This window comes from Ciona intestinalis, unplaced genomic scaffold, assembly GCF_000224145.3.
Source record: "Ciona intestinalis unplaced genomic scaffold, KH HT000023.2, whole genome shotgun sequence".
Lineage (NCBI taxonomy): Eukaryota > Metazoa > Chordata > Ascidiacea > Phlebobranchia > Cionidae > Ciona > Ciona intestinalis.
In genome coordinates, this window is record NW_004190345.2 from 7,323 (window position 1) to 18,603 (window position 11,281).

Below are 11,281 nucleotides of genomic sequence, written 5' to 3' on the forward strand. Positions count from 1 at the left end.
TTATTGAGTGGTTGGTCGGCAAATGTTTCACAGGATCCAAGTTGGTCGCTCAAGGGTGTTTCCTGGGCGTGGCTGCGGGGTTTAATTTCACGTGAATTGGTCATGATACTGTATCATATGATTGTAATTATAATTTGCTTGTATTTAAAGTTAGTTTATATTGTCCCGTAATATAAATAATTACTTTATAAATCATATTCAAGCCTTAATAAACACCACTTTACCCCCTATAACTAAGTTACCCTACACACCCCCCTACCCCCTAACCCCACAGAGCCTACCCGTACAACAACGTAGTTATGATGAACTTATCGTTATTCTTCCTTGCCGATGATGACGTCGCTAAACAAGCTCAATGCTTGTTGAAGAGAGTCGAAGAAAGGTGACAATGTTTCCTTGTGTTTAAGGAATATGAATTTAGCTGCGTTTTACAATGTTGCCTAATATTGTATTTCATACACCTCGTGTCTGCTTTCGTGTTACCACATATGTAACTTGTGGGTGATTTTGATTATACTAAAAATTCAATGTTCCCCCAACGAAAACATATTAACCCCGTCTTACCCCAGGATATCATCGGAGCTGACCCCCGTAGACCCCCCACCCCCTTCACCCACCAACCCACCCACCAATACCCTCCAATATTTATGCTCACAAAGATTGTCAACAAAATATCCACAACTAACAACCGCTCTATTGTCAGGTTTGGTTACTTTGTTGTTCTTGTTTGTGAAATAACAAAAATATAAAACTAGTTTTTTTTAGATTTTCTGTGAAATACTTTATTGTTTCGACTCACTTTTCATCAGTTATTAAACCTCGCAGCAACCGTTGTTATATTCTTGCTAACCAACCACCACCCACAGAAATCTTCTCACGTTTCTTAACCTCCAATGACATTGGTCAGCGTTGGATGCTTCAATATTTGAGCCCATGGTTGCGTAACATCAACCTCCATCTTAGCGGGGGGGAGGAACCACGCTGGGCCGCTCATAAAACAACAACCTTCATTCTGTGCAACTTCACTTACATATCAATACAGGTGATTATGGTTGTTTTATTGTTCTTACCACGTATGTAACTTTGTGGGTGATTATGTATGGCTGACAACTTGAACAACCGATTAGTGACCACTGGGTTGAAGTAAGTGTCTTGCCCAAGGACACATACGCCCACAACGGTGGCAGGGTCAAGCCTTGAACCCGGTATCCATTTACATTTATTCTTATTATCCCCAAACCTATCAACCACCCTGCCCAATGGGTATTTATTGGTTTGTTTTTATTTCCTATGTTGTATCTCGCAGGGAACCTGAGTTTTATTTCCTTATTTTTCAGTTTCATGAAATCTTTTCATCGGAGATTAATTCGAATTGGTCGACGTTGTCGCAAATCAATCGTAACAATTTACACGTGATCGTGTTATATTGTTGTTCGTTGTTGTCGTTACGCGCAACAGAAGTGCTGAGTCGTACAGCCATGAATATTATGACTTGCATCGCTCGTGCCAACCCAAAGGAAGTTGTGGAGTATCTTGTCAATGAATGCGAGGTGAAGTGGTCGAATGTTTATTATTTATATTGATCAATGTTACATAACTTGGGCAACGTCAGTCTGGCCCCGATCTAATGCTCATGAAGTTAATGGACAAAAAAAACTCGTTTCCAAAAGTTAAAATAAACTTTGTGTTCATTACACCCAAGTTACCAACCATGTAGCGTGACCCCATAATGTTATGGTTCGTACTTAAAGTAATTAAACCACATCGTATACTTTACCCATAGGTGGCGGAACCTCCGATAGTTCAACTCGTACCCGGGGCCGACTCCCCTTACTTTAACATCATGGTCAAACAAACCAGAGAAGCGATCCCCATAAAAGTACGAGGTTCGCCGAAACGAGGGGAAAGTTTCAATTGTTTGGTCGATAATGGAGACAATGTGGTCGTTATGAACAAACAATCGAAATCGTTTCAACAATTACCAACGACCGACACGAGGATATTCACGAAATCAGCGAATACGTCTCGTCATTTATCTCTACGTCATTTACCTAAACATGAACCATTGTTACATCATAAAGATGATGTTACTACGCGCAAGAATAAAGTTCCAATGGTAGAAATTCATCCGCACCAAAACAGGAAGTCACTCTCAGTGTTCTCGCTCCCCACCATGAGAACGGACGTCGAAGGTTTCAACTCCAGGCATAGTTTGCATGAAACCAAGCAAAGGTTGGGTAGGGGGTTGTATATATTAGCGGGGGTTGTATATACTTTTGTGTTTTAACGAGTAAAACAAATGTTGTTTTGGTGTTTACTCTTCCCTTTCTTTAAATATATTTAGGCAAACCCTGGTCATTGCTACTAGCTTGTCCCAAACTTATCAACCTCATATTTGTTTAAACTTTGTCATGGTTTGTTTCACAGGAGCGTGAAAGGCATCGGACGTAGCTTGCCGAATCAAACCAAGATAAGTGAGCATGAGGTGGGTACCTTGGTAGATAATGCTTGCTTATAATATGGATGAAAATGTGATGGTTTTAACTTCAATACAACTAAAATAATTCCTAACCCCCACCCCCAGCTAACCCCCCCACCCGACCTGCCCATACCCTCCACCTTGTACTATCTACAACTACATGAATATTTAGTAGCGAGCAATCTACATGATGATGGTTTGTTGAGGTGAGTGGTTGTGTTTGATGTTCAACATATTGGCCCCGTTGTGGTTAGAGTGCTTGCGTAATAACCAGAGGTAATGGGTTCAAGGCTCGATGCTGCTATCGTGGGCTTATGTGTCTGTGGCACTTAGTAGGTTTCTAACTATTCTGAAGATCCCGAACCAATTTATAATAAACAACCATAATACACCATACACTACCCCCCCCCATTATTATTCCAGATGCAACATTGCTTGTTTATTTCTATCCGAGTTGGTTCAACTTCAACAATTAAACATGGATTGGGAGGTAGGAGGACATTAATTTTCATTTCTTCCCCATGTTTATATAACCTTTATTGGAATATCTATTATGTTGTTTCATTCTATTACATATATTATGCATTTATATTTTGGGCATTAAAATTTGTTCCTCCCCCCCCAGGAATACACGGACAAAATAATCCTCGCACTTCTTCTCGGCGTTGATCAAAACAACTTGGAAGAAATATCGAAATCGTCGTCAAAACTTTTGTTGAATCTGATGATCCGGTTGTTTGATGTTCAGGTCAACCAGGAGGCCAAGGTGGGCTGTAGTATGCACTGTGTATGGTTATTTATATATTTCTATGTTTATAGATATATGTTATGTGCGTGTACACACATGTGTGCTGTACAACAGTAAAAATGCCAAAAAGCCCAATCCGACTTTTTTTAGGTTTATGTTAAAATTGTCAACTCCAATATAAATCGCAAGTCCTTACTATTGAACACCCCCCGTACAAGATCTATTACAGCCTTACTACCCCACTAACACCCAATATCCAAACCACCAGATATTCTCTTCATCTTTATTAAATTGTCCTCGTGTACAAGTTGTCGATGGAAGTTCGCCGTTCTTCTTCACTTCGTGTGAGTTTAATGTGGGGGTTGCAGGGGTGTTGGCTCATATACTTAACTTAATGTTAGCTATTACATGCCATGCTATTCGGGGTTTTCAAAATACTTTGCTTCATACTTATGTTAGCGTGAATAACCACTGAGTTTGCTGAAACTTATGTTTAGTTTGGGAGAAACGTTCGGATTCGATTTCGTTTATTCACCCGGGAAGTGACGACGATGGCAAACAAGTTGTTGGTGAGTTTGTTGTCATAGTAACGTGTTTTAACGACTGTTGATTTGCTTCATTAATAGGATCTTGGATATCATATTTAAAAGGATAAATATTTTTTATTTAATGTTAAACCAAATATTTTAGTTCCAGATGAAACAGCCACGCCACGAAAAATCGTTGATTCTAATTTTGTTTTGAATTTCCTTAAAAGTTTAACTTTATGGTGAGTTAAAAACAAAGTTTGTGACAAATCTTCTTATACATGCTTGACATTCCAGGCCGAACAATGAGTTTTGGTTGAACGAGGACGTAACACCCAAATGCACAGCATTAAGGAGTACCGAGCAATTAACGACGTTCGTGGAAAAAGTGAAAAATATTTTCAAGTTTATGGTGCGTGGGGTTGGGGGTTTACTGTTTGTGTGAAAGGTTGAATAAAATAAGGTTATTGGCGCCGTAGCATAGTTTACTAGCCCGCCTGCCTCCAACTCAGTGATCACTAATGGGTCGTCTATATTGTTAACGGTATAAATAAAACTAATTTTTTATCCTAATAGAAATAAAAAACTAACCATAGAAATATAATATTTAGTCGCCAAAGAAGAATTTCGTCGATGGTTTGGGACGAGAATGTCTTAAGTTCGCTACGGAGTCGCATCATGTGCATTATGTTAATCGTGCCTTGCAGGTAGGGGGTGTGTTGGGCAGCAGAGTTTTTATAATCGCTTTCACAATTGTGTTTGTTTTACAACTTTGTTTTGTTCCCAGATATTCCGGGCCCTGGGCTCACCCATGCCGACCAACTGTGTTTACAAACTACTTTGTTGTTTATTGGATTGTGTGGCTGATGGTGGCAGTAGTGAGCTTCAAAGTAAATCCATAGAAATCTTATTAACACTGCTACACACGTGCGAGAATATACCGACCAATATTTCGAAGTAAGTCGAATATTTGCAACATTTTTATATAATTAAAAACTATGTTTGTATTTCAGCAACAAATTAACAAGAAATTAAAAAAAATTAATTTCATTTCTAAGATAAAATATTCTGTTATATACCTGTGTTAAAAAAGTCTTGCAAATATTTGCAGGTTTTTAACTTAAAAATACTAAATTTTTATTTTACAATTCAATAACAAATGAATTTTATTTCTATGTTACCAGCCACACGAGGCGCCAGGTGAACCGGCCGAACAAAATGTTCCCGAAACCCATGAAGTCGCCCCCGGAGTTACGGCCCGCCCATGTTAAAACCCACCACCATAAAAGGTCGGGGTCCGTTACATTGTCCAAGAAGTTGATAGAAGAAGTCAAAGTCGACACGCTCGTGAGGATTCATATCAAAGGTAATGAGGGGGTTGGTTGATGTCGAGTTGGGTGGTTTATATGGTTGACAATTTGGACAACTCAGTGGCCACTGGGTTGGAACAATTGCCGTGTTTTGTCCAAGAACACACGTTCCCACAATAGCAGCAACGAGCCTCGTCTGCTCTGTATTAGTTAAACACAGCTCGTTAACAATCCATTGTTTAGATCATGAATCGGATGGTTCTATGACATCACAGAGTGAGTTATCGCATCACACAAGTGCAACAATCACCGAAGATTCGAACAAAGATGAACAAAAAAAGTTGATTGTTCAGGTTAATATGATGTCTATGTTGGAATAACTGTGTTGAACAACGCTGGGTGTAGATATTTCTTTGTTTGTTCTTTTTGCATCGTGGCGAGCCACATCATAGTGTGAACGGGAACAATGAAATATCCACATTCATCAACTATATATAAGATGTTTGCTTTCAGAAATAATATTATATTGACATGGGCCTCCTTGTAATTTACCAACGCTAGGTTGTAGTAACTTAACCCACCCCCCCCCAGATATTCTTCATCACGATCGGGTTGCTTGAATCCGACCACGATCAAGATCCTCGAGAAATGTTTGGAACGAATCGATATTTTGAACGAGGATAAATCGCTCGTGGAAAGGTGGGTGGGGTAATTGTAGAAAGTATAACACGAATGTTGTTTGTAACTTTGTGGGTGATTGGACAACCCATTAGTAAATACGACACATACACCCACAATGGTAGCAAGGACGAGTCTTGAACCCGGTATTCTCTGGGAAACAGCAGCGAATATGCCCCCTCATACTCACTGTCAAGGTAAAACTTATCGGACAGACACCCATGTAATAACTCGACAGTGAGCATGAGGTGTACACATGTAGTATCCATACACCGCATGCTCACATTAACACCCCCCCCCAGGTACTTCTCCCAGATGGAATGGCCCGGTTACATGGGACTACAAAGTTACCTCATCAAAAGTTTGACATTATCCTCCACCTTTCACCTTGCGTTCTCCATCTTATCTGACCTCACAATCGCTATTCATTCACCCATTGTTTCGCAACAAGATGGTTTGTTTATAACTATATGTAATTATAACCGATACATGTATTGTTGCTACCAGGGATATTAGGAAATATGGGATATTATGTGCTGAAGGTGTCCCATCTTACCCCACATTATTATATTTTATAGCATTGTTGACATATTACCTACATAGCTATTACGATGAATAATCACTATTTCTGTTACACAAACATCATATACCCCTGTTTATATATTATGTAACAATGTTGATAATAATATCCATTATGACAGGTGGGGGATTCCCCCGTAGCATCGTCGCGTTACTCCCGTACCTCGCGCTAAACTTCAACAATCCCGATGTAGCGTGCTGCGAGTGCGCGCAAAACATTGCGCAAATATGCGTTGAGCATTATAAAAGCAAAGTCAAGTTACAGGTTGGTGTTTGTTTATGTTTGGGGGTTATTATGTAAGTCATGTCAGACAAAACGATAATGTCTTTGAGAATCGTAATTTAGGTTTGGCGCAATGGTTAGGTGTCTAGCTACAAGTTTGAATCTTGCTGCCACCATTCCTTGTGTATGTGTCCTTGGAACACTTACCGGGAATTGTTTCAACCCAATGGTCACTAATGTGTTGTCTAAATTATCAGCAATACCATTAAAGTAACAACCCCCATCCCCCCCACAGTCTCTTGCCCACGTGATGAGTTTGTACGCAAACAAAACGTACAACAAGACCCCCCAAACGTGGGTGAGCGTGGTGTGCAAATATACGGCCGATACTTTTCCGGACTTCATCATCCACCAGTTGCTCATATTGACCGAGATCCTTGGGAAAGGTGGGTTGTTATGTATTATGATGTCATATACACGGTTGTGATGTCATTGGGTGCCTTGTTTAGTTTTCTAAAACTACTGGAGGAAATTTATGGAGACTTGGGTATAAATATAAGTCTTTTTATTTAATCTAAGTTTTGCCCCCAATTTTATCCATAAGTTGTAACAACATTTGTTTCATCTTTCCACAAATGTATTGTTTGATAAGCTGCGTTAACAAAACTTATTAAATAAATTAAACAGTTTATCAATTCTATTATTCTTACACCAATATGACATCATACAGGCCCGCAATCGATGAATGGACCTTGTCTACAAGTGTTGTTCAATTTATTGTCGTTGTCGAGCGTTTTATCGAATGAGGAACACACGACGATTATCAACAGCGTGTTGTGTGTTGTGTACGAACATCTGCATGTAAGTTAGTGTATGGGTGTGTGCTGGCTCATCCACCGCTGGCCTCCATCTAATAGGTTACGGGTTCAAGGCTCGATGCAGCTACCGTTGTTGGTGTATGTGGACCATACTAAACGATAACTTGTACAAGAGTTGTATGAAACAGAACAACCATGTTATAATTATATACTTACCGCACCTCCCTTTATAACTAACCCACAACCCCCTGCAGGGCAAGGATTGGAACGAAGCTTTGAATATTCTGAAACTCGCTGTTTCACGATCGTCGCATCTTGTACTGCCTGCCACTCTGTCCCCACATAAAGTTGTCGGTGGGTGGTTTGTATATGGGTGGGGTTATATATGGGTGGGGTCCTATATGGGTGAGGTTCTATATGGGTGAGGTTCTATATGGGTGGGGTCCTATATGGGTGAGGTTCTGTATGGGTGAGGTTCTATATGGGTGGGGTTATATATGGGTGGGGTCCTATATGGGTGAGGTTCTATATGGGTGAGGTTCTATATGGGTGGGGTCCTATATGGGTGAGGTTCTGTATGGGTGAGGTTCTATATGGGTGAGGTTATATATGGGTGAGGTTATATATGGGTGAGGTTCTATATGGGTGAGGTTCTATATGGGTGAGGTTATATATGGGTGAGGTTATATATGGGTGAGGTTATATATGGGTGAGGTTCTATATGGGTGAGGTTCTATATGGGTGAGGTTATATATAGGTGAGGTCATATATAGGTGAGGTCCTATATGGGTGAGGTTATATATGGGTGAGGTTATATATGGGTGAGGTCCTATATGGGTGAGGTCCTATATGGGTGAGGTTCTATATGGGTGAGGATCTATATGGGTGAGGTCCTATATGGGTGAGGTACTATATGGGTCAGGTACCATATGGCGTGATGGTCTTATATGGGTGAGGTTCTACCATGGCTGAGGTTCTATATGGCTGAGGTTCTATATGGGTGAGGTTATATATGGGTGAGGTTTTATATGGGTGAGGTGTTATATGGGTGAGGTTTTACCATGGGCGACTTAAAAACATCAGCTTGTGATTATATTGATAACTCTTGTATACTACACTATTAATCTTTATTATTGAAAACAATGATAAAGAAACCAAATTACCTTAAGTTTTGCCACCGCAGGCGCCACAAGCACTCAGTACGAACTACCAGGGTTGACGTTGTCGTTTGATTTCGACCTCAATAATTTAAAGAAGAACGAAAAAGGTGAATAACTTGTGTTTGTTTAATAAATCTTTGCCATCGTGTTTGATAATAAATTAACAACGAAGGAGAGGAGGGTTAGCAGCAAAACCACAGTCGTGAAAAATATTAAATCGGTAAAAAAACGATTTGAATAAAAAAGAAACAAGTGTACTTTGATATTAAAACATAAAACAAATAAACTTATTAACATAACCCACCAGAGCGGAACGTCGGCAAAATCTTCTCAATGAATGTTTATGACTATCGTACGATGGAGCCGATGGTGAGCAGTTGGCATCATCCGGTCCCCTCGCAAGTAAATACACGAGAACTCGTGCGTTCAACCATCAACGCTTGTTTCTCATCAAAACTTACAGCAGCCAATGATAAAACGAATGAAATTGCGAAGGTGGGTGCTTGTGTTGTTGATATATTCAACTTATTCATCATTGCTCCGCTACATGATAGCAACTCAAGTTACAAAGCAAACACTGAGTTGTAGACGCCACAGCGAGCCTTATATCTCAAGTAATAGTGAACGACAGTCGTTATAACACATGGGTTCCATACACCTTGCGCTTACGAGTTACTATATTTAATAATCCAAACATCAACAACACATATTATTTTCCCCAGAACGAAGATATGCTGAAACCACTCAACCACGCAACGGAATCGACCAATCACAGCCAACCTGGTGAGAATGTAATATAAGTTAACCCAAACGTACTGTGGTGTTCATATACTTGGCGTTCATATACTTGGCGTTCATATACTTGGCGTTCATATACTTTAAATCTCAAATATTTAACCCACACACCACAGATAAGATGAATTCGTCGAGGGAAGACGTTAGCGTTGTAGACGACCCAAGCTTCGGAGGAGTGCTGAGGGATTTTGACTTCCTTAATGAACTGGAGGTGGAGGTGAGGGTGGGGTGGGGGTTGTATGAGGGGGGGTGGGGAGTGAATAAAGAACTGGGAGTTATATGAGGGTCATATAATATAGGGTGGGGGTTCTTTAACATCTTGAAACACGCCTCCCAATAAAAATCCCAACAAAACTCGTGCCCCTCTTTTTGTTAAATATAACACTTGCTGTATTACTTTATATTATTGTTTTTCGCGCCTCTTCTTTTGAATCTTACACACACCCCCCAGTTTAGGAACCGCTGGTATAGGGATGGGTGTGTATAAGTATGTGAAAAAAAACTTTGTAATTGTTTTCAATTTTATTTATGTAAAGTTTCCATTCTTTTTATCCTAACCCTTTTCCCTCCATTGTAACACTCCCTCCCAGGGTGAGAGCAACGATACATTCAACACTGGTTTGCATTGGAATCGTGCAAATAATGTGACAACCACAAGTGACGGTGGCAACCAGTTTGAGGAGCCACCGGAAGAATACGACCTCACTTCAGTGGTTTGTGACCTAAATCCTTTTATATAAATATAAGATTCTGTCCATGTTGAAAAGTCGGCCATTACCCGAATATCCAGGGTGCTACAACTCATTAGTGACAACAGGGTTGGAACAATTACCATTTTCCGATTTAGAATTCTTTTGCACAGACCTAGAATGGCTTCAATACTTCACTTGTAATGTTTAAATTGACGATCATTATGACATCATAACCAGGTTTGCCACGAGAATCCTGAAGATGAGTACGTTGGTTCCGCTTCATCGAGTATGTCGTCCATGGCAACCATGAGCGAACGTCACGTGAGTTGGATCATCATGGGTTTTATGACGTGATTATTCATAACAAACATATCTTGTATTGGCAGGACGATGAACCGACCACAATGTTGTTCGTACCACCCGCTAGTCCATTCAAACAAAGTGAAGGTTGGTTGGGGTCGTTGATATAATATATAAAGTGTTGAGGTCACACTTCAACACAACTTAATATCATGTTCATATATGTGGTTGTTGTTGTTGGTATATATAATACTTGTTGCAGATTACTACGTTGATTCAAAAAGTTCAAGTTTGGATTCATTGTTGGTTGAAAACATCGAAGGTGAGGCTGTTTACCCCCACACGGTGGCGAAATTATTAATAATGACGACGATTACTCCACAGACATTCCGCACGAAGTCGAAAACAAAGTCGTTGAAAAAGATTTGTCGAGCAACTCCTCGAGGTAAATACTTTGGTTGAAAATATGGGACCTCATCCCTTATGGGACCATATGCATTTGGGGTACGATCCGTTAAATCTTACAAAAAGTCGGTAACTTTGATCTAAATTCCATGACAAGAACCTTGCGTATATAGATAGAACACAAAACCTTGCCTTCCAAATATTGTTGGGTGATTAGTCAACCATAAAAACATCCATTCCACAGGTGGTTCAAATATTTGAACACATTAGCCACAGATTGTCCCGGTGACGAGGTGTCCCAAGTATTTCTAATATTCCTCCCTCTCTACCAAGAACTTTGTTACGAGTTCAATGTTTTGAGTAAAAGCAGCTGCAAGAACCTGGGTTCGAAACTCGCAAACATCGCGGCGCATTTTAATATCCTTTATATTCTTATTAATAGTTAGTTTTGGCATTATTTTCAGCATACTAGGCCAACTATATCTAAGCAATTAGTAGCAAAACAATAAAAATACATTAAGAACAAAAACCTGTTTAGTATCAAATCGCCGTGGCGTAGTGGTTAGC

The 11,281-nt window shown here is 39.9% G+C and overlaps 1 protein-coding gene across 1 annotated transcript in view; it reads left to right on the forward strand.

Annotated features, from left to right (window-relative positions):
* Window positions 1–4,994: 4,994 nt before the first annotated feature.
* LOC100175294 (protein furry homolog) overlaps window positions 4,995–11,281 on the forward strand; it is a 9,235-nt gene continuing 2,948 nt past the window's right edge. The window contains exons 1-18 of the mRNA XM_009862648.3: window positions 4,995–5,120; window positions 5,308–5,417; window positions 5,656–5,763; window positions 6,045–6,196; window positions 6,444–6,586; window positions 6,840–6,990; window positions 7,275–7,405; window positions 7,617–7,716; window positions 8,546–8,629; window positions 8,830–9,017; window positions 9,245–9,305; window positions 9,434–9,534; window positions 9,908–10,030; window positions 10,247–10,330; window positions 10,396–10,456; window positions 10,572–10,631; window positions 10,694–10,754; window positions 10,959–11,131. Of these exons, the coding sequence (XP_009860950.2) occupies window positions 6,058–6,196; window positions 6,444–6,586; window positions 6,840–6,990; window positions 7,275–7,405; window positions 7,617–7,716; window positions 8,546–8,629; window positions 8,830–9,017; window positions 9,245–9,305; window positions 9,434–9,534; window positions 9,908–10,030; window positions 10,247–10,330; window positions 10,396–10,456; window positions 10,572–10,631; window positions 10,694–10,754; window positions 10,959–11,131 (1,660 nt within the window). The 5' untranslated portion in view covers window positions 4,995–5,120; window positions 5,308–5,417; window positions 5,656–5,763; window positions 6,045–6,057. The remainder of the gene's footprint in view (window positions 5,121–5,307; window positions 5,418–5,655; window positions 5,764–6,044; window positions 6,197–6,443; window positions 6,587–6,839; window positions 6,991–7,274; window positions 7,406–7,616; window positions 7,717–8,545; window positions 8,630–8,829; window positions 9,018–9,244; window positions 9,306–9,433; window positions 9,535–9,907; window positions 10,031–10,246; window positions 10,331–10,395; window positions 10,457–10,571; window positions 10,632–10,693; window positions 10,755–10,958; window positions 11,132–11,281) is intronic.